At 37.5% G+C, this 23,842-nt stretch overlaps 1 protein-coding gene across 2 annotated transcripts in view; it reads right to left on the reverse strand.

Moving 5' to 3' along the window:
* Positions 1-1,045: 1,045 nt before the first annotated feature.
* The window catches only part of LOC129267638 (zinc finger protein 652-A-like), a 31,178-nt gene continuing 8,381 nt past the window's right edge, over positions 1,046-23,842 (reverse strand). The window contains exons 2-5 of one of the 2 annotated variants that reach the window (XM_064104823.1): positions 15,754-17,062; positions 13,165-13,199; positions 7,399-8,309; positions 1,214-3,471 (exon numbers count right to left, since the gene is read on the reverse strand). In XM_064104823.1, coding sequence (XP_063960893.1) covers positions 7,442-8,309; positions 13,165-13,199; positions 15,754-17,062 — 2,212 coding nt within the window. In that variant the 3' untranslated portion in view covers positions 1,214-3,471; positions 7,399-7,441. Of the gene's footprint in view, positions 3,472-7,398; positions 8,310-13,164; positions 13,200-15,753; positions 17,063-23,842 lie in introns of both variants that reach the window. The other variant, XM_064104824.1, reaches the window with a different exon arrangement.

A 23,842-nucleotide genomic window follows, 5' to 3' on the forward strand; every position in this document is an offset into this window, starting at 1 on the left:
CCGTCTTACAAAGAGTTACGATTGATCCAATCAATCGTAACTCTATGAAAACCCATCAGTGACATAATTTTTTTCTGCAGGAAATTTGCAAAATGTCCTTTGTTACCAAAGGCGAACACACCAAATTTTCAAGAAAACCATGAATGTACAGTATGAATATACATCAAATCTAGAAAAAAAATTGAATAAACATGCATTTTAGATGTGGGCATTGCTGGCTTTCCATAGTTGCCATGGATCAGATCAATTAAGTCTTTGTAAGACAGGACCCAGTTGTTCTTAAATACCCTTTTTACACAGGATTTTCTTAACCCCGGACTATCGCTAACCCCGTACTATCCTTAACCCCGTACTATTATTTTTCCTTTTCACACATGCCAAATTGTTATCGCTAACCCCGGATAAGGAATGCTTGCTTTTCACACACGAAACTCGCTAACCCCGGACTAGTGGTTTTTGTCGATCATTCGTAGTACAAGTACTTCACTCGTACCTTTTTACACACGCTAAAATTTCCTTAACCCCGTACTATAGGTGGGGCTAAATTGCCATTTAGCCCCACCTATAGTACGGGGTTAAGCTTAGCCCACTTTCGTTTTACACTAGCGATCTTAACCCCGTACTATCGCTCTTAGCACCGCAATTGCTGGGATAACCCTGCTTTTTTGCAGGGCCAAATAATCCTGTACTAAAGGTGGGGTTAGCCCACTTTGCAAAAATGCTGTGTAAAAAGAAAGTGGGCTAAGCTTAACCCCGTACTATAGGTGGGGCTAAATGGCAATTTAGCCCCACCTATAGTACGGGGTTAAGGAAATTTTAGCGTGTGCAAAAAGGGCATTAGTCACTCTTCTTAACCCTTAACGTGCCATGAACACATATCTGTGCATCCACTGGAGTGCCACAAACAAATTTTCGTGCAATGGTCATACAGCTATTGTTATGCCTATTGCATTTTGAGTGCATGCATGAGTGATTCCATTGTTCAGTTCAGCTTATGGTCAAGAGGTTTAACATTATTGTCTCAGGAGTGATTCCATTTTTTTTTAATAAATAAAACAATTAAATAAAGACTCAGAAAAAAAAGGCACTCGCTGATTACAGTGAATGGCACATTAAGAGTTAACTTACGAACAGCTATATGAAACAGCCCCCGGGCTACATTATAAAGGAAGGTAAAATGACGAACATATCATTTTTTATATTATCTTTCTTTCAACTTTAGAAATATGGTTACGGTATAAATACATATTTACAAGCCGTAGCTATCACTTTTCTTTACTATCTTTGATTTTCCCTCTTTTTATTTCTTCTACTTCAACATTTGAAAATCAAGGGGAAGGGGTGTCCCGACCCCCCCCCCCCCCCAACATCACCTTTTGCTCATTTGAACAGAATTGTTTATATGTTATATGGATGTATTAAACTCTCATCCAGCAAAATTACAGTGGTTTACAGAGTTTGCCTGTTTACAAAAGAAGATAAATATAATTCTATATCTACCGTAATATGAAACTTGCCCCCTAAAAATGTGATATATAGGCCCCGTCTTACATAGAGTTGCGACTGATCTGATCAATCGCAACTATGGAAAGCCAGCAACATCAACATCTATCATGCATGTTTATTCAAAATATTTTCTAACTCTGATGTATATGAATGCATTGTTTTCTTGAAAATTTGCTGTGCTTCTCTTTGTTTACAAAAAACATTGTGCAAATTTTCTGTACGGAAAATTATGACATTGATGGATTTCCATAGAGTCACGATTGATTGGATCAATCGACGGTCTTTGTAAGACGGGGCCATGAAATGTATACCCAATCTTGGCACATTACATGTATGTGAGCATCGTTCCGTACCTATTAAAAGGGGTGGTTCTTTGTACCTACCTAGGAAGCATTCCATGAAACAAATAGTCTGTGATTTTCATCGAGTATTGTTATAAGCTACTGGAATCCACTGCATCTGAATTACTCACTGAAAACCACTAACTTGACTCTTCATGGCATTCTTTCCATATCTTCAATGTATTTGAATTCAGTTTCTCCTTGCTTGACTCATCACCTTTATTTTTCTCCCTCAGGGCCCCATCTTACAAAGAGTTGTGATCAATCCGATTAATCGCAACTACGGAAAGCCAGCAAAGTCAACATATAAAATGCATGTTTGTTCAAAAGAAAATTCAAGATATGATTGTATATCCACAAATTAATTGATATCTTGACAATTTGGTGTGTTCTCCTTTGTTTACAAACAAAGGACAGTTTGCAAATTTCCTGTAGAAAAAAATTCTGACACTGATGGATTTCCATAGAGTTACAACTGATTGGATCAATTGTAACTTTTTGTAAGACGGGGCCCTGGTCTACCATCAATGATTCTGTATGTTCGCCAATCCATGCCTACCAACGCCAGAGGCCAAGGCCAAGGACTTTTCAGACCTCAAAGGCAATAAAGGCCGATGCCAAGGGCTTGACGTATAAGGCTAAGGACAAGCTCAATTTCTCCTGAAGGAGCATAACTCTGAAATGTATAGTCTGACTGAAATGTACATGTATTGATGACCGACCTCTAGTCATGCTTGAGCAAGATGGTGCAATGCAAGCACTGTTTACAAGGTTGGACTGTGAGTCTTTTCAGGATCGGGATCATGATCCTTCAACGCTTCTGTCTTTCCACCAGTCGATGCCATGAAGTTTCTTCTTGTGGTTTTTCAAGCTGACTTTATTGACAAAAGCCGCCTCGCAGACCTCGCAGACGTACGGCTTGTCTCCCGTATGCTGTCGCATGTGGATCATCAGGTTGCTTTTCTGGGTAAACGCCTTGTCACAAACCGAACACGGGTGAGGCTTTGTTGCGGCATGAATCACTTTATGCTTACTCAGTTCGTTAGCGCGTTTGAACATCTTTCCACAGGTGGGGCACTGCAGAGTCCTCTTCAACCTATGGACCCGGTTCATGTGAGCTGCAAGGTATTTCTTGTGCTTGAATTTCAACTGACACCGGGAACACTGGACGTAATCGCTTTCGTCCACCTCCATGTGAGAGATCAAATGATCTTCCATCCGTGCATTCACCACCTTCCCACAGTGATGGCACAGCTTGTGAAGAGTTGCAGTGTGGCATAACATGAAGTGACCCCTGAAGTTCATGCACAGTTTCTTGCACTCTTCGCACCAACCCATGTTATATTGGTGTCCCTTTTTCAACTTGCTCTGGATCAGTTTCACAGCCTTCTTGATAGCATCCGAGCCCTCTCCCACCGGGATGTGCGTTTCAAAATGTTTGATCATTTCTGGTTTGATTTCCACCGCCTCTGAACAGACTGGACATTCTTTGGGGAACTTAAAAGTTGGTTTACTCTTTTTACTCTTGGCCTGCTTTCTCATTCGACGGGGTTTGTCCTCTTCACTGCTAGATGTAAATTCAAGACTGTCGTTGCTCTCATTGAAGTTGATGTCATCATCAGGCCTATAACAAATATAAGAGCAGAGAAACCTTGATGAGAAAATCATCATGACTAGGAATGGTGTCTCAGTCTATTGCACAGTACTTACATGTACAACCAGTCTATCAGATGCAGTTGTTGGTAATATCAAGTAATGTTTTCCAGGCTTTTTGCCGAGACCCCCGCTTTAGCAGGGAACCCTCCTTTGCTCAAAGGGTATTCAAGGCAAAGTACACAAATACTTTAACAGGGCTCGAACTAACCCTGGGCAATGGCCTCCGGTGCCCTCTCAATTGGCCTAGTGGCCCTTCCAAATATTTGTAGACCTGGGCCAAAATAAGTGCCATGTTGCCCAAGATCTTGGTGCCCTGTGGTAATCTAGGGCAAGTGTCTCATTGAAAAGTACAAGTTAGTATTGATGCCCTTCCTTAAAGTGAGCATCACCTTCACTTTCCTTTAAGGTGCCCTACAAAAAAATGACCTTGCCCCTTGGAATTTTTCAAATAGATCCCTGATAAAAAAAAGCTCTGAAAAGTTAGCATCACACATGGAATATTTGTACATTGTTTGCCTCCATAGATGTCCTGGTTTGCATGTGCAAAAGCACTTGTGACTATTAAACACATTGGTCCGTATTCTGAGATCAGGTTTAAAGTTGTGGTTTAAATATGGATAGCCAATAGTGGCATAAATCTCTCGGTATAATTTCAATTTATCAACTCATTTTTCTCTCAAATAATTCTGAACTGTTTCGGACAGATAAATTATATAGCTTTCTCCATCATTCACGAGTTAGGAAAGAGCACAGTAGACATAAAAAATATACACTGTACGGAAAATTTTGACATTTTTGGCTTTCCATAACAGAGTTAGACCACAGTCTTAAGTTAAACCTGACTTCAGAATACAGGCCATTGGCTCCAGAATTCTGTAGTATAGATTTGTAGAGCGTGCAGAACATCCAAAGCCACAGATGGTTCTCTTGGTTTAATAAAAAAAAAACTACACTACATATCCATCATAGAAACATGTATATAAATTTAATTTTCTCATAAACATGATACGTTCAATTCTCGTTCTTGATAAAGTAAATGCTTGCTAGCAGCCACATATTTAACGGCTACATTGAATTGAGATTTTTATTATACCGCGCCTATGGTTTTTAAAAAACATTGTCCAAACCCAGTTTCAGTTTCATGTGATTTTCTGTCTGTATAAATATTGGACCAGCAGTACAAGTCTCACTTGATCAATGAGAAAAAAGCATGAAATTCTGAAGAAGTGTGTTTCGAAAGGTGATTCTTAATTGAATGATAAAGGGGGAGTCAACCGTGTGTGGTCTCGCATTGACTGTGTGTTATAAATACATAGTCTTAAAAATATACTTTTTTCAGATACATGTATCTACAAAATATTACAGAGAATATATTGACCTATAACTGTATTTGTGTAGAAAACTACAATGTTTGAGAGGAAAAGTAATTGTTTTGCTACTTGGTAACATAATTATTGCAGTATAAATGTATAGAGTAGTTAATAGCATGTTATCATTCAAGTGGGTCTATATTACTAGACTACACAAGCATTATGGGTCAGGAAACTGGCCAGGTATGAGTAGTTGAGGGCTTGAGATGGCGCTATTGGTTTTTATCTGCTTTTTGTTTTATCAATCATATCATGAGGGAAAAGGAGCACAGTAACATAATAAATATACAATGTTAAATTTCAACATTTCCGGCTTCCCATAATTGTAGCAGAGAGTTGGACCATGGCATACGTTGGACCAGACTTCAGAAAATATGGGCAAATGAATCAATCTAGTATTAACGCTCTCTATATTCAGATTCTTCTCCTTCTCCCACATGTAGTAAAGTCAATATCTCACCATTTTGGCTACTTCATAATTTGGCAAATCGGGTAAAGGGATACCTGAGATCCACAGAGATCAAGACCGCTGAATTTGAATTTTTGTTGATCTTTCAGAGGTCTCTCAATGAACCTACAATGGTCTTTGAGGTCTTATATGAGTCCTGACCAATCTTTCAGTGGTCTTCATGGGCTCCAAAACTTTTTGAAATGGTTCAAAACAGTCTTACAACAGTCTTACAGGAAAACAGTCTTTCAGTGGTCTTTCAGCAGTCTTTCAGCGGTCTTTTGATGAACTTTCAAAGGTCTTCATAGTCTTTCAATGTTCTTTCGGCAGTCTCTCAAGATTTTTGCGGAGATTACTGTAAGACTCATGGGAGATCATTCAAAGATCACCGAAAGACCAGGCAAAGTCCATGGAAAGATTTCTGAAAGACCATTAAAAGATCTCTGTAGGACTAGTCTAAGACCAGCATGACAAGAAATATCCATCAATCTTTCAGAGTTCTTTGAGGGGTCTTTCTGAGCCATTCCATAGAGATGACAAATTTCAGTGATCTTGAAGACCGCTGTAAGACTTCACAAATTTTAAGTCTTTCAGTGGTCTTTCAACGGTCTCCGTTCTGTGGAATGCGGGCCTTATACAGCATAATAATCCGAGCTCAAATTATGTTACAGGAAGTTCAATTACTTTTCATTATCTGGTGTAATATAATTATAATCAATTCATGATGAAAGCTCAAAGATAGACCAACTGTACAAATTTTGATTGAATTTTCTTGTTTTTCCTCTAGATATTCTGTAAAGGTAAAATGCTGAAGTTGTAGCAAACATTTATTTCATGAGAAAGTCTTGTCAAAATATTATCAAACAACATATAGATCTGGTACATTAATATAAACTGATTTTTGTAAAATCATGGAATTGTAGCTCAAAATCGCTAATTCTGATGATCCCTAACAAAGACAAGGCAAGAGCAATTCTGTGTCTCGCCCACTTATGAAAATAACCAGAAATATTGTGATTTGCGAGGGCACGCAAGAGAATTATATCGAAACTTCATTGTAAAATGACTTGGATGGAATAACACTTGTCATAAGAGCCTTGCACGTAAACTTTAACGTTGACCTCACAATGACCTTTGACCTTACCATGTGACCTCCGACTGCAGCATAACATGTAGGTCCCCCAAGTCCATCTACCATCCAAGTTTGGTTGAAAAGTGACTTACGGTTGCGGAGTTAGGTGTCATAAGAGTCTTGCATGTAAACTTTAACGTTGACCTGAAAATGACCTTTTACCTTAATACTATGTGACCTCCAACGTCAGCATAACATGCAGGTCCCCCAAGCCAATCCAAGTTTGGTTGAAATACAACTTACGGTTGCGGAGTTAGTCATAAGAGAGTCTTGCATGTAAACTTTAACGTTGAGCTGAAAATGACCTTTGACCTTACCGTGTGACCTCAGACTGCAGCATAACATGCAGGTCCCCCAAGTCCATCTACCATCCAAGTTTGGTTGAAATACAACTTACGGTTGCGGAGTTAGGTGTCATAAGTCTTACATGTAAACTTGAACGTTGACCTGAAAATGACCTTTGACCTTACCATGTGACCTCAGACTGCAGCATAACATGCAGGTCCCCCAAGTCCCTCTACCATCCAAGTTTGGTTGAAAAGCGACTTACGGTTGTGGAGTTATGTGTCATTACAGGTTTATGATGGACGGACGACATTTGGATCCCTAAGTCTCGCCTTCACCTCTGGTGGGCAAGACAAAAAGCATACCCGGTATGTGGGCCAGTGCAATAATATTGCTACAAAAATATCCGACATTTGATGAAATGCCAAGCTTACATTGCTCATTTGTCAGCAATTACACCTTTTTTTCCAGTGCCATTTGGCACATATTTTTATTTATACAAACAAAGACTTTGGTGGTATTTTTCTTATATTCTGTTCGAACTCATTCTGTGATCATTACCAGAACTGGCATTTATCTTTCATGTTGTTCATTTTCTAAATCTCTATTCAGTGAACAAAGTAGAGTCCGACCAAAGTGTATAGGATACTGGTCATATACCTTCAAGACATTCTTCACCAAGATCATGCTGGGGAATCATTTTTTATGAGGTCAGACTCTCGGTTGTCTCAAGATCATCATCTTTCAACGATTCTCTGTCTTTCCACCAGTCGATGCCATGAAGTTTCTTCTTGTGGTTTTTCAAGCTGACTTTATTGGTAAAAGTGGCCTCGCAGATCTCGCATCCGTACGGCTTGTGTCCCGTATGCTGTCGCATGTGGATCTTCAGGTTGCTTCGCTGACTAAATGCCTTGTCGCACTCCGTGCACGGGAACGGTTTCACGGAACTATGAATAACTATATGTTTGTTGAGAGCATGCTGGGACCTGAAATTCTTCCCACAAGTCGAGCACGTGAAACTCCTTTCATCATTCCCAAAGTGACAACGGCTCATGTGTTGCTTCAGGTATTCTCGATGCTTCACCCTTGCAGGGCACATGGGACACTGGGCGTAGTCCTTCTCATCGACGTGAACGTGAGTCAGCATGTGGCTCTTCGTTGCGCCGACCCTGATCATCTTTCCACATTGCGTGCACAGCTTGTCCCGTCTTCGGTGGACGCTCTTCAGGTGAGACGGGAGACACGCGCTGAACTTATCGCACTCATCACACCATCCCATGTTGTGCGTGTACTCGTTGCCAATCCTCTTCTCCAAAGATTCAATAGCATCCTTGAAGGCTTCCCGACCCTTATTTACAGGTAGGTGGGTCATCATATGGCTGGTTTTATCGGCGGCAGACTTCCAAACGTAAGAACACATGAGAGGGCAATTGCCTGGGTATGGAAACCCTATACGAGAACCCCTGCGACTCCAACCTTTCCTGAATCGTTCTGGTTTATCTGGAAACCCAACACCAGTGTTTCCATCCCTTACAGGATCCTTTTGAAGGCTACCTTGATCCTCAGAACTCCTACAAATGGGAATGCAATGATATGAAAAGATTCTCCTGTAATACAAGGTACAATGTACAGTACCTCAAAACTAAACAAGAGTGTCGCTAAGGCGAGCACATAATACGCCCGCCTGTAATGCAGAAAATGGAGTTATTGGTCAAGCAAGAAAATTGGATGGTGGCGACTTCACCATTGACCTTCTGACCTCAAAATCAAAATCAATAGAATTGCTGGGATCTATGCTAGTATCATACACGCCAAATTACATGAGCCTTGGTTAAGTTCAACTAAAGTTATCGCGTTAACAAGGACTTCTTCAGAAGGGTAAGATAAAAACATGTCACGTGATCTTTACCTTTGACCTTTTTATCTCACAATCAATAGGGTTTCTGGGATCCATGCCAGTATCATACACACCAAATTATATACATGTAAGCCTAGGTTAAGTCAAACTGAAGTTATCGCTTTTAAAAGGAAAATTGAACGGACGGACAGACGGACGTTACGACGGACACCGAGCGTGGTACCATATGTCCTGTCTAGGATGGGCGTATAAAAATGCAGTTTATACTGTAAAACCGCAGCGGAGTAGGCATAACTGATGGTCACAAACAAGAAGAACAAAATGGCTGCTACAATGCAATGATATACAGTCCGACCTCTCTTATCCGGCCTCCCCTTATCCGGATCTCTCTATTATCCGGACGCACATTTGCCGAGATTTTTTTTTTAAATTCAATCTAGTACGTGAGTAAATTGAGATGGCAATCTTAACTCAATCCTATATGCAAACTCCCTTTGATTACATATATTTTTCAATAGTCTACCTAAAACAACATTATTTTTCATGAAAATATCTCGCCCAAATCACCGAAAGAACTTAGGCAGGATAATTTTCCAGGAAAATGGGGCGCAATGTAAACATTTCATCACGTTCTCTTTTTGTTTCCCGGGAAAAACAACACATGTCTCGCTAGCTAACGCTAGGCCTCAATATGGACAGCGCCATCTATCATGTTTAAGCCTACAGTCAGTGTAACAATGGCTGACATTGCGAAGCTGCGATAGCCGCCGCGATGATCTTATTGTAAAACTTAGTTTCATCGAGTCATTCATTCTCTTTCTTTCGAAGTATGCTCGATTTATTCCTCAATCATTTGAGCAGGTAAATTATCCAACAGTTTTGGCCACCAATCGATTTTATTTCCGTAAAAATACCGCCGATAATTTGCACTGACACTGCAGTGAATACTGTCTGTGTATGCCCACTAAATAGACTACGTGCAGCTTCTATTGCGGAGGCAGCTGCATGTATTTAATATTGGGTCTCCCAGATCCGGATAAATCCCTTATCCGGATTGGTGCTGGTCCCAACGTGTCCGGATAAGAGAGGTCGGACTGTACTATACAACTGATAAATTCAAGAAGGAAAAGTCTAGCATGGCAATCTAATTTCCACAATGCTACTCTTGGTTCATTAACTGTGTGAAATTTAATATTGTGTGAAAGTTTTGATGTTGTGGATAGAGCAGTAATGTGGTAAATGTTCATAGTATTTTGTGACACTGAAATTCTAATGCATTTCTTGAGCTCATTGTTTTGTCGGTATTCACCAAAAATACATTGGCGGCAACCAGTAAAAAGACAAACATTAGGACATTGAATTTAGAAATGTACATTGGTTCTTTCAATTAAGTTTTATGTTTAAAATATAAATTTCTAAATGACTCTTGCACTTTCACTCAATTAAATACAAGTAATTTGCATTCTTAGATCCCCCCCCCTTGATTTCCTACTGAACTTGTGCTGAATACTGGTTCTTTTTATCAATTACTCATATTATTTCACTCTATTGAAATTGTATTAAGGTAATAATGTCTATTTCACATGTTTTGTATACAATGTATTTATGTTTGTTCTATGTATATATGTACTGGTGCAGGGCCCTGATTGAGAACAGTGTTTCAATCACTGAGCAGTCTACATGTACCTTGGGTTAATAATACAAATAAATAAACGAATGAACAAATGAAAATGAATTAATTAATTAATGAAAATGAATGAATGAAAATGAATGAATGAATAAATAAATAAATTGTCCTGAAAGCAACATCAAACTGGTACATGTAAGCAGATAACACATGCTTTGCAATCGTCTTTTATGATAAATAACACATGGTGGTTAATTGAATTATCTGTAATAGGCAGATTTTACTGTAGCCTATTATTCCTTTTCCTCTTTGGAGAGATGTGCATAAATTGTGTTTTCACCCAATGATAGATAGCATTTACACTGTATTGGCCCCACTGAAGAAGAAGAAGAATAATTATGCAGTATATAGTTGCAGCTAAAAAATAGGCTGGCAGTTTATTGCATTCACATCTACTTTCAAATATCAAAATGAATGCAAGTACAAAATCTAGAGTTATACTGATCAACATCGATCATCAGAATATATTACAATATAATTTCTTTGATTAGGCTGCATCCAGGGGACACTCTTTAGATCCTGAAGTGATGTGAGACTCACATTACATATGAAAATATATTTGGTAATACACTTCTTTATCACCAAAAACAGTACATTTGAATTGTGATTCTGCCAGAATTACATTCCCAGGAATCCCTTGAACACATCCAGAGTACTCGAACATGTTGCTCCTAAAGTCACAAAGCCAACAGCAGAAACACATTTTCTGCAAAGCAGTCGCATCCTGTGTTTGGAATCCATGATTTGAAACTATGATTCATGCAAATTTCATTCTTTATTGCGATCAATTCAGCACATGTACTGAGAAAGAGTCCTATAATTTGTGTGCTTTCGCATTATTGTGTCTGCTCAAAAATATTAATAGAGCATTCACAATAAAAAACAATGTGTATTGCATGTACATACTGAACATTCTTAAGATAAACCTAAAGCTCTTTCAGGCAAGGGAGAGATAAACATCTATTTAAATTGATCAACCTTCCCCCCCCCCCATATTTTGTTGTTCCATTTAAAAAAAATACTTTTTAAAAGAATACTCTGAAGATTATAAATAGAATTAGGTTAAAGTTTGAGGTTCATCATTAGCTTAAAGGAGAATGAAACCTTTGGAACAAGATAGCTTGTGTGAAAACAGAAAAATCAAAGAAACAGATCAACGAAAGTTTGAGAAAAATCGGAAAAATAATGATAAAGTCGTGAGCATTTCAATATTGCGATCACTAATGCTACAGAGATCCTCAAATTGGCAATGCGACAAAGATATGTGATGTCACTTGTGAACAACTCTCCCTATTACTTTAGTATATATATTTCACTTAAATTGCCTCTTTTATCACATCTATCAGTAGATCACGTGTTCTTTCTATAGGAGGGCATGTAATTTAAAGACTTTTAAAGAATATATCATGGATAAAGAGTTTGTATTACCATAGGAAAAAAGCAAAAAGAGACATTTTGAGGGTATTTTATAGTCCATCAAAGGGAAATTTCAGTTGTTCATATGTGACATCACACATCCTAGTGGCATTGCCAGTGGGAGGATCTCAATAGCATTAGTGATTGCAATATTCAAATACTCATTATTTGTCCGATTTTTCTCAAACTTTCTTTGTTCTTATTCTTTGATTTTTCTGTTTCCACACAAGTTTACTTGTTCCAAAGGGTTCATTCCCCTTTAAAGAGTACATGTTTCAGGTGCAATCGTTGGAAATGAAAATGACATGGAATCATCAATGATACATGGATCCTTTTATGAAACATGAAGAGTATTGACCTTGATTTTCACCAAGTCAAATGTATGGCTGTACACATGCATACCTAAATTATTTCCAAACACCCCCTAAACGAGTTTTTCCTCTGTCTGCAAAATAACCCCCATAACAAGTTTTTCGCTGGTTTCATTTTAACATTTTGGCCACGAAACAAGTTGTCGCCAGTATATGACCCCGGGGAAAAAAACATACCCTAAACATGTTTGGCTAGACTTTAAAAAAAAAGCTTTGTAAAAAAAAATACCCTAAATACGTTTGACCTGCGACTGACCATTGACCAATCTTTCAAAACCACCCTTTTTCTTAAAAATCTGTGTTTTTATACCCTTAACGAGTGCACGTGCGGCCCACGTCCAAAACTGAAAAAACACCCCTTTAAGGGTCAAGTCCACCCAAGAGAAATGTTGACTTGAATAAATAGAGAAAAATCTAACAAGCATAACGCTGAAAACTTCATCAAAATCGGATGTAAAATAAGAAAGTCAAGACATTTAAAATTTTTCTCATAAAAGTTACACGCACAACAGAGTTATATGCAAATGCGAGTGTCTATGGTGTCCATCACTCACTATTTCTTTTTGGATTTAATTGTTTGAATTATACAATATTTCAATTTATACAGACAATAATGTAAAGCTTGAGTGAACTACATAATGTTAAACAATGTTAATTCCACATGTCCAGGGAGGAATAAAACTCGATTTAAAATGACATGGAGAAATAGTGAGTGCGTGATGTCATCAGTCCCCTCATTTGTATACTGGCCAGGATGTGCATATAACTATTGTGTGAAACTAAGCAAACTTTAAAATGTCATAACTTTCTTACTTTACATCCAATTTTGATGAAATTTTCAGTGTTATACTTGTTGGACTTTTCTCTGGGGTGGACTTGACCTTTAAACCCGTTTTAGGGGGTCATGCATGTGATTTCTGACTCCCCCCCCCCCCCCCGGATTTTTACCGACTAATTTGCACTCAGCAAAATCAGACTAGAGGGTATTCAGTAGCTCATCTGTCAGTGAAAATCACTGACAAAACTCTTCATGAAATGCTACAATGGTGTTTATTTTTTCGGGGGGGGGGGGGGGAGGTGATATTAATACTTACGTAGGATCTGAATTATCTTTGCCTTTCTTTGAACGCTGTCAATAGAGGAGAAAAACAAAGAATGGACATTCATTAGATTGTTACAGCATTATATTGAATAATAAATGAAATGAAAGTCTTCCTTTGGCATCATCATGTGACATCATGTTACTGACAGTTTGATGTTCCAACCCAAATAAAAACTTTGTCTTTAGAGGAAAAATAAAAATCAGACAAGTCGATAGGTCAAAGTATGAACAATATCGTACAAACAATAAGAAAGTTATGAATTTTCAAAAGTTGTAAATATTGGTAATCACTATACACATGGAGACTTCAAATTGGCTGCAAATGTGATGTCATCGTGATAAGGCAAGGACCACTTTTCCATGTACTCCAATATCTAAAATGGCTACAATGTAATTTTATTGAAAAGTTTTAAATTTCAAATTATATTTCTCTTTCATGAGGACATATAACAATATACTACCTGGTTTATATTTAGATTACTGCCACAGGGGGATAGGTACTTATAGGAGAAAACCACAAATCCCTGATAATTCAGTACATGGCCTATGGCCTTGTCATAATTTACTTACCGAATTGCCAATTTGAAATCTACACATATATAGTCTTTATAATGATCTCAATCTTAAAACAGCCATAACTTTGCATTGCTTGTCCGATTTCTTTCAAACTTTCACTATTCTTTCTTATTTATTTTTCTCCATTCCAACACATTTTACATGTATGACCAAGGCTGGATTCCCCTTTAAAGGGGAAGTTCACCCTAAAAATAAGCTGGTTTCAATAAAAGCGGAAAAAAATTGAGAAGTAAATTAATCAAGGATTTCAGATCTGTCAAAGAATACTATGTGATATAAAAACTTTTAGATTCATGACTCCATTATTCTTTGATGTATTTTCATCAAACCTTTATCAATTTATTTTTCCATTTATTACAAATTTACAACCAACTTTTGGTCAGGGTACAAACATACCCTTTAAATGTGCCAAAAGTGGACTGAGTGCGCCTGGAATAAAAATCTAAGTATACGGCCACTTGTATTTGTAAAACTGAAAATAAAATACTGTTACACTGGCACAAATTTTGTTAAAGGTCAAGTCCACCCCAGAAAAATGTTGATTTGAATATATAGAATTTAAAAAAACAAGCATATTACAGAAAATTTCATCAAAATTGGATTTAAAACAAGTTATGACTTTAAAGTTTCGCTTATTTATCACAAAACAGTAATATGCACAACTCAGTGATATGCAAATGAGGCAGTCAATGATGTCCCTCACTCACTATTTCTTTTGTTTTTTATTGTTTGAATTCTATAATATTTCATTTTTTACAGATTTGACAATAAGGGCCAACTTTACTGTGACATATAGTATTGAATAATGGTAATTCCACATGTTCAGGGAGGAATTAATCTGTTTAATTGACAATGAGGAGAAAATACAAAAGAAATAGTTGAGTGGATGATGTCATCAGTCTCCTCATTTGCATACCGACCAGGTGGGTGTTTCATAAAGCTGTTCGTAAGTTAAGAGCGACTTTAAGAACGACTGGTGATCCTTTCTTACGCGCTAAACCATCGTCTATGCTGTATACCATTTACCAAAAGAAAGGATCACCAGTCGTTCTTAAAGTCGCTCTTAACTTACGAACAGCTTTATGAAACGGCCCCCCGGATGTGCATATAACTGTTTTGTGAAATTAAGCAAAATTTCAAAATTTTATAACTTTCTTATTTTACATCCGATTTTGATGAAAGTTCAGTGCTTCAGTGTTACGTGTATGCTCGTTGGATTTTTCTCTTTACATTCAAACCAACTTTTCTCTGGGGTGGACTTGTCCTTTAAAAATAGTTAACATGCATACCCATTCTTTTGCCAAATGGGGTAAATCAAAAAAAATCTGGACAGTCTCCTTAATGTTTAACATAAAATTTTATCTTAAATTCTGTGATTTACTAATAGTCTGCGCAGACTAAAAACCTCAACACCAAAAAGGTCACTCGCATTCGATAAAGCTCAGGGAGAAACCCTTGCGCTTAGATGGGTGGTTGGGCACTTGCCACCATCCCCACCCCCCCCCCCCCCCCAAAAAAAAAAAACAGAGAAAAGTCTGTGTCTAAGAAAAACAAACTAAAAGGATTAGTGGTAAAAAGGAACACCAAAGGGAAAGGTTCAATGTATGTGATATTAGTTTCTGAAGCTCACTCGGTACTTTTTCAAACAGACTTTTAATAATTTCAGCTTTAATAAATTCTTTCTATATTAATTCACTTTTCTAGAAATTCAAATTCAGTCAATGGCACAACACTCTTATCCTCTCAAATAATTTTCCATCGTGAATGAAAAAAAAAATTGTTAGAAGCATCCGTATTTCTTGGAATTGTATGAGTTTTGGGTCATAATATCGACTTGGATAAAATTGTCTGTACTGGACCATTTGAAGTTGAATGTGCATCTTTTATTTTTATAATTTTTATTAACAAATAACAAGCAGCGCTTTCTCTGCGATTGGGTGCAAACAACTTAAAGGATTCAATTTATACTTATTTATACATTTGAAATTCACCCAAGAATAATTACCCGAACCGAAGATTTGCCCCTACTGCTTGATGGATCATAGGTAGGGTCAGCCTTCTCCTGTTTTTCATAGTCGATCTCTTCCTCATCTTCCATTTCGTCTTCCATCTCGTCTTCCATTTCATTGTAATCCTCATCCTCCTCTTCATCCTCCATTTCAGCATCTGCTTTCTCATCTTCTTCAAGCCCCCCAGTTCCAGAAGACTGCCCGGCGTTGCTTCCTTGATCCTGCGTTGGATCATACAGGAATTCCTCCTCCTCAGAAAGCTTTGTGTCCGGTTGTTCTACATCAGAGAAAACTTCCTCCTCTTCATCCTCCATTTCAGCATCTGCTTTCTCATCTTCTGCAAGCCCTCCACTTCCAGAAGACTGCCCAGCCTTGCTTCCTTGATCCTGCGTTGGATCATACAGGAATTCCTCCTCCTCAGAAAGCTTTGTGTCCGGTTGTTCTACATCAGAGAAAACTTCCTTTTTCACGGTAACTGTCGCAGGATGATCTACCGATTCACAAACCTCTTTGGTAGACTCTAGTTCTTTCTCGTGGTCCAAATTTATGTTACCGTCATCGTAGACGTGATCCTCATCGTCATCGTTTTCGTCAACACATTTGGTTTGTCTGAACGCTGGACCACGCAACTGCTCAAGGTCTTCAGGCGGTTCAGTTTTCACCACTGGAATTGATTCAGAGATACGTATGCCACCACAAGACAATGGATCAACCAGATTTGACAATGAAGCGGTGTTGCTTTGCTTGAAAGGGCGCAATACTGATGATGTTGAAAGTTTGTTAAGAGCTGTTGGGACATTCCTGAGAAATCCTGATGATTTTGTAGCAGGCACGTCTACAACTATCGTTCGGAGGTTCTTACCCGACCCTGTGGCAGCACCTACTGAGGACACAGATGATCCTGTCGGGGTTCCAAGTAGCAGATGACCACTTGGCATTACATTTGTCACAGCATGAGAACAAGTGCCTGACAGTTGCCCCTGAACTCCTCCTTTCGATTTTATAACCTTGATGACTTTAACGGTGGAAGGCTTCTGCACACCCGAGAGAGGAGGAGGGCGATAAATGTCATCGCTACGCTGAATAGTCTGCTGTTGTCCCGACTGAATCCTTATTCCTGCCGCCAAAAGAACTGTCTGTTGACAAGGTTTGGTAGGCTGGCAGCTCACAAGATGCTGACTTGCAGGTTGTATCCTTGCTAATGGTGGCATGGGTTTGCTGACTTGAGGTAGACCACAGTGGCAACAGTTGAATACATCTTGAATGGTTTGGGTTGCTTGGTCTTTCTTCTTTGTACCTACAAATCTGGAGATGACAAGAAAAAAGGGGGGGGGGGGAATAGAATGAAGTTAAAGTTTACTGTGTAGTTGTTACAAGTAGGTTTAATATGGTAACATCAGCTACCAGAAGGGTACTAAGAATACCAGGGCTTTTGTGGAGCAAACTCCTGGTAGGGAAATTGATTAAATACAGTGGGGGCTAATCTTCCTTGTATCATAAAGTTGGCGTTCAGTTTCATATGTCGGCACATTCGAAACTGTCGTAGCACCCTCACTTAAATATTCATTAGGTAAATGGTACGAAATGGAAGAAAAAAAATTTGTAAGATGATAGTTCGTATGAAATCACACAACACCTTCACCTTGCAAATCTCTTTTTCAACGGGAAGTTCACCCTGAAGAAAAGTTTGTTGTAATCATAGCAGAAAAAATAATTCAAAATATTAGCGAAGGTTTGAAGAAAATCTGTTATTCTCAAATAACCCCGGAAATATTACCAATATTGTTTGTATCTCTGGTTCGACCTCATCTGGAATATGGGAACGTTTTATGGCACGTGAGATTCAAAATGGATGCAGACAAAATAGAAAAGGTGCAAAGGAAAGCTACTCGCATGATTCCTAGGGCCTGTTGCATGACGAGATGAGTGATACGTAGGAACGTCCTAGGACCATTCTTCCGAGATAGAAAGATTGGCGACAAATCAGCGCTTTCCGTTTCACGAAGGCAATTTTGTCTTTCAAGTCCGCGACATCGTTTTATATCGATAGTATCGGAAAAATATTTAGTCTTCATCGTCACCTGAACCTTTTATTTCGGAATGACGACTTTTCATAAAATCATATATTTCAATAAAAGTGGATCAAATAATGTTTTATTTATTACTGATTGTAGAATTGATGCATGGAGCCTACTTTATGAGGTAAAAAGAGAAAAAAAATTCAAGATTCACAAACATAACTGGATAAAATCGAAATTTTCATAATTTCCCTTATTTAGAACACGGTGTCCTTTTAGAGACACCTTTCATTGATATTTCAACGAAAGAGACCTTTGTCCGACATAAAAATTGTTTAACTAAGTAATTTCTACATTTTATTAGTTCAATATACTGATTTTTTATAGAATACATATATATGATAATGATTTTGCAAATTATGCGTTAATATGTTATCTGTTGAGGTAAAAAAAGGGTTTGAATGGAGTAAACAAAATCAACAGTGTCTGATTGTATGAGACTAAAAAGGAAAATATGAGAGGCTGCCTGTGAAAAATATTATTTATTTATTTATTGTCAGATATAACGCAAGAAATACAAATGTGAGTGTTTAGAGTATAAATATACCTCAGTTGCATGATGAGTAACCGAAGACAAGGAAAATATGAAAATTGCTGCAAACATGTCCCAGTGGATAAAGTAGTGCTTTGAAATAACAATTAAAACATAGAAAAAGGTGTGCAATCCGCAATGGAAAAATACTATTTACAGAAATAATGCGATATATTATAATGATCATAAACGTTGGTCATCTTTAAAGTTGATCACTTAATTTATGGAAGCTTATACAAGAATATAAGGTTTAAGAATATAAAAATATATGTTCAACATTTCAAAGTTGAGGAGTAGAGACTACATTATTGCTTTAACATTACATAGGGGCCCAAAGGGGCTAGCTACCCTACGATTTAAAATGCCCCTCTTTGTATGGACTTTCCATAATCTTTTCTTTAATGAACTAGCTTATCTTCATTTGTAATAATTGTGATGGATTTGTAAGCTATAGGCCTAATCTGTATCTTAAATTCAATTAGCTATTTTGTTACTGCAGATTTTTTGTTTTTTTTGTTTCACTGTTTCACATCTCAAGTTAGCCCAAATCCGACAATTAATTTTCATTGATTAAAATTAATCTCACCAAAAAACAAATACCGGTAATCATAATTAAAATGAAATAAAAATAAATGAATGATTTACAATGTTTAACATTTTAGTTTTGTATCGTGTTTTTTTTTTTGCTGAACGTTATAAAAACATTTTTTACCTTACATAATTTCTTCATAGTAAAGAAATTTGTTTAATTATCTATAATGAGAAATAGAGATAGTGCCGCCCATTTCGATATTTCAAAAAAAATAATGGAAATGGTGTGGGGATAGGACGGAGAATAAAAGAAAACATAAAAAAAAAATTATGGGCCTACATTACCCCCGGACCTAATGCCCGGAGAAGTTAAAATGACATCTATTTTTGGTCGTCTTGCCGTGCAAAAAGACGACCTGAATTTGATGACAACTAGCCCCCATATAAAAAATAACTTGGCGCCATCCCAGATAAAATGTATCAGTGTGCAACCCCAAAAAATGTTTAAAGGTGATATGTCAGTGTGGCTTGCCGTAAACGCATTTTCTCTCAATGCCGACGGTGGCGGGCGGTGTGCAAAGAAGATCATGCCTACGTAGGACATGTCTGGAGGTGTCTTTCCAAGGACCATTCTTCGTATCGCCCAATTCGGCTTTGTGAAACAGTTGAGCGATATCTTGTTCTTACGTGGAATGGTTCTACAAAAGACCCTTTCATGCAACAGGCCCCTGGTCTCCAGAGCTTACCGTATGAGCAACGTCTAGAGGAGATATGATTACTGTTTACAAACTGTTAAATGGAAAGTTTGGGATCTCGAGTGACACATTCTTCACACCAGCAATCCATTCAGCAACTAGAGGTCACAAGTTCAAGTTTTTCACAGGACGACCTCGCCTGAACCTTAGGAGTAAATTTTTTTAGTCAAGAGTAATTTCTGACTGGAACAAACTGCCTACAGAAGTAGTGGAAGCTAAATCAGTGGAAATGTATATCTGTTAGATAAATTTTGGTGGGGGGAAAGATTAAAAACCGCCATTTCTCAACGCACGTAAAGTCTCACAAGTTTAAACTGTCTAGATAATCGTCAATTACCAGAAGTAAAGACCGGTAAATCTACAGAAGTCCTTCATTTCCGTACCTGATGTGAAGTGATAAAGATTAAGAGTTTGAAGTTTTGGATTTGGATCTCTTAGTCTTACTTTTTTGGAAAGTGTTCCATATGCACCCCCACCAAAAATAACAAAAGATTGTTGAGACTTCCAGTTCGTTCACTTCAGATTTTTCTATCATATTTTTACTGTTTCTTACCTTAGTTGGGACTCGAACTCACCTCGTTTTATTTGCAGTCAAGACCTTTCCCGCTATGCTAGCGAGAAGCGCTGATACCGGAAGGGGCATTTTAACGATTATCAGTTTGACTAGTCTCGACTCACAGACCCTTTACTGACTAAATAAACCGATGTCTATGGACAATTACACGCACTAGATCCTGCTCGAAATTTGACGGAATAAAGCCATAATTATATTTTGGTATGTATTTTCATTCCACTCCCCCATCATGCCCATCATATATGTCCTATATTAGGGCTAGATATATTATTCTGAACCTTCTCCACGTTTTTATTTTCAATTTTAGTGGGGGGTGCTGGTGCATATGGAACTCTTAGTCTTACCACTTTTTTTAGATATAGGCTATGTTACTAGATATTAAAGGGGAATCCAACCCAAATAAAAACTTGTTTTTATAAGGAAAAGAAAAATCAGACAAGTTGATAGGTGAAAGTTTGAACAATATTGGACAAACAAGAAAGTTATGAATTTTTAAAAGTTGTAAATATTGGTAATCACTATACCCATGGAGACTTCAAATTGGCCGCATATGGGATGTCATAGTGATGTAAGGCAAGGACTACTCTTCCATGTACTCCAATACATATTATGGCTAAAATGTCATTTTTCCCAAAAGTTTTATTTCAAATAGGAGTGGGCTATAAATGGGTGATATTTGGTTTTACTGTGGCAACAGATTTTTTGTGTTCCTTTTACCTTATCTCAACATGAAATGACAATATTTTTTGTCTTGGGTCCGAGAAAAAAGTGTGCCGGGCCAAAATCCAAAATGGCCGCCAAAACCCCCCAAAATCACATTTTTGGCCACAACTTCTTTATTTGGTGGTCTTTTTCTCTGGTTTTGGTGTCTATTCATATGTTTTTCGGGGCAAGCAATTTGTTTTTCCTAATATTAGTACTTTTGAACCATTATTTGTAGAGTTAAAAGGTGATATTACCTAAATTTACAAATTTTTAGAACCTTTTTTCAGCAAAAAATTAGGTTTCATCATCTTGTGGTTCTTGGATATTAGACGATACTATTTGAACAGTAGCAAGCAGCTTTCATATAGCTTGCTTTTATTCTTCTAAATTGGAGTTTACGGATATTTGCGAAATGCATCTTATTGAATAAAAGAGAATGTCATTTATCCATAGGGGCTATATCGTATACAATGTACTGTACATACTACATGTACACTGCATACATGTATATCCATGCATTGACCAATATAACAAGGCCTGTATATAAACTATAGTGTCATAGAAATGAGCTCCTGAGGTTTAGAATTAGATTGAGAATTGGAATTTAATTACTTGTCAGCTGATGTACATGATGTCACCCGAAGTAACATAAATTGCACATAAACATCACATATACAGTACGTACATCACATTTTTAGACATATCTTTTTGATTTGGAGGATATTTTTACCTGGATATTGTGTCTACCGTATGTTTATGGGGTCAGGTAACTACCATGGTAATGCTGATCAACAGCCAATCAGAATCAAGGATTCCATGCAAGTTACCATGGGATGGCAAAGTTACCATAATTGCACCTTTTATAGCTACAGTGTAAATGCCATAATGTAGGGTTGACTATAAATCCATTGTACCTCATCTCTCCGCCCGATGAATTAGCACATTTGACAAAACATGTCTTCAATTTCTGAGACAAAACATATCTTCAATTTCTGAAGCATCTAATTCTAAACATAAGAGCTCATTTCTATGACATTATTCAAGGCTCCACACTAACATTTTTTCTTGGTGGCCCGATCTGTCCAACAAAATCATCAAGTTTCATAATTTTGGTGGCCTGCTAAGCAAATTTAGTGGCCTGAAACAATAGAGAACATTACAATTTATCAAAACTTTGGTAGCCCAACCGGGCCACCAAGTGTTTACTTTTAGAGGAATTTTGGTGGCCCAATTCTCATTTTTGGTTGCCACGGGCCACTGCTAATGTCGAGCCTTGCATTATTGTTTATATGCAGACCTTGTTATAAGTCATGGTGGTCAATGCATGGACATACATGTATATGTGTATGCAGTGCAGTATGTACAGTAATTTGTATACTGTGTAGCCCCTATGGATAAATGACATTTTTTTATTTAAAGTATACACACAAAAAAAATTCACGAAAGTGATGATTATAGACAAATTATATATGAATGGAAAGGTCTTGCCGTTTTATACACAAATATGTCACTAAAAAGTCTTATAGATGTCGTGGAAATGCAAGAAATAAAATTATTAGAGACCCTTCTCAGCCCCCCAGCCACCCCCACACCTACGTCTCACGCGGTCGAAAACAGTAGAGAATAATGACGTCACATGATCGACTCGCATATCATCTCTCTGTGCATAAGACACTGATCCACCTTCCTGGTCTCTATATTTCTTCGAATTTACCGTTTTCTTCATGTATTGTGATATCCGATTTCTGTTTTCGACATCTTCAGACTATAAGGGAACCAGAACTGTGTTACTTTGACCGTTTTTATTGAATTGTGAACTGTTAAGACCGATTTTGTCCACTCGACAGTCTTCATTACTTGTGTTGCTCCACTCCACTGTCCAGTCACTGTGTTTATTGAAAAACTGCAAGCTGGACGGGCCCATTCACTTGCTGTCGATGTTGCAGGGATACGCTGTTTGATCCATCCACAACAGTCAAGGTAAGTGTTCTGAGTGGAACTTTTCACAGTCTAAACCTACCATTATTTGTTGCTGACCGGGAATTACATGCCACCGCACATCATCAATCATCAAGATAATAAAATTCATACTTTGATTTGATTATTAAAACTATTTCTTTCTTTTTTCTCTCCTACACACAGATCTGCACACTTGCTGACTCTGGTGACTTCTGGTCTCTGCTCGCTACTTCAATCTGGGAGATTCCATCATGTCCTTTTACTATGTCTATGATTTGGATGTAGCCATTTTTTTCTTCACTCTTTCCAGGAGCTACGGTTTGCAAGTTTTAGACTGAAAATGATACAACAGAAAATTTATCTTTATCGATCTTGGAAACAATTTTGAGCACAGTTTTGGAGAGAACTAAGAAATTTGACTTGGACAGGAATACAGCTTGTCAAAAATAAGAACACACAATTTAAAACGAAAGAACAATTTTAATGTTACTAGGGCATTTTGCGAGAAATTTTCTACTCAATCACACGTCCCAAATCAAGGGTAAGTCCTTTGATTAAACACAAACATGTAGTTGAATTGCGATTGCAACTCGACCTCATTACGCTTGAGTTTGGATTTAAGACTTACGCTTGATTTGCAATTGAACATAAGTTTCTTGCAGTGCTGTGCCCCATAATTATGTTTTGTTATCAGATATCTAATGTGCTGATTTTTCTTGAAAGGTATAATATATTTGTCCTTTTAAACGGTATTTGAATATGGGTATGCCTTTTATTTGTTTTCCACAATATTTATTGCATGTATGAACATGTATGTAATTATTATTCTGATTGTTTGTTTGGGTTAGTTAGGTAATTCTTTCCCCTTTTCTACTTTAATTGTTCAAATAATGTATTATTTTATTTGGGACGGCCGTACATAAGGTTAACTTCTTTTTGGCTGCTACCCTT

This window comes from Lytechinus pictus, chromosome 9, assembly GCF_037042905.1.
Source record: "Lytechinus pictus isolate F3 Inbred chromosome 9, Lp3.0, whole genome shotgun sequence".
Taxonomy (NCBI): domain Eukaryota; kingdom Metazoa; phylum Echinodermata; class Echinoidea; order Temnopleuroida; family Toxopneustidae; genus Lytechinus; species Lytechinus pictus.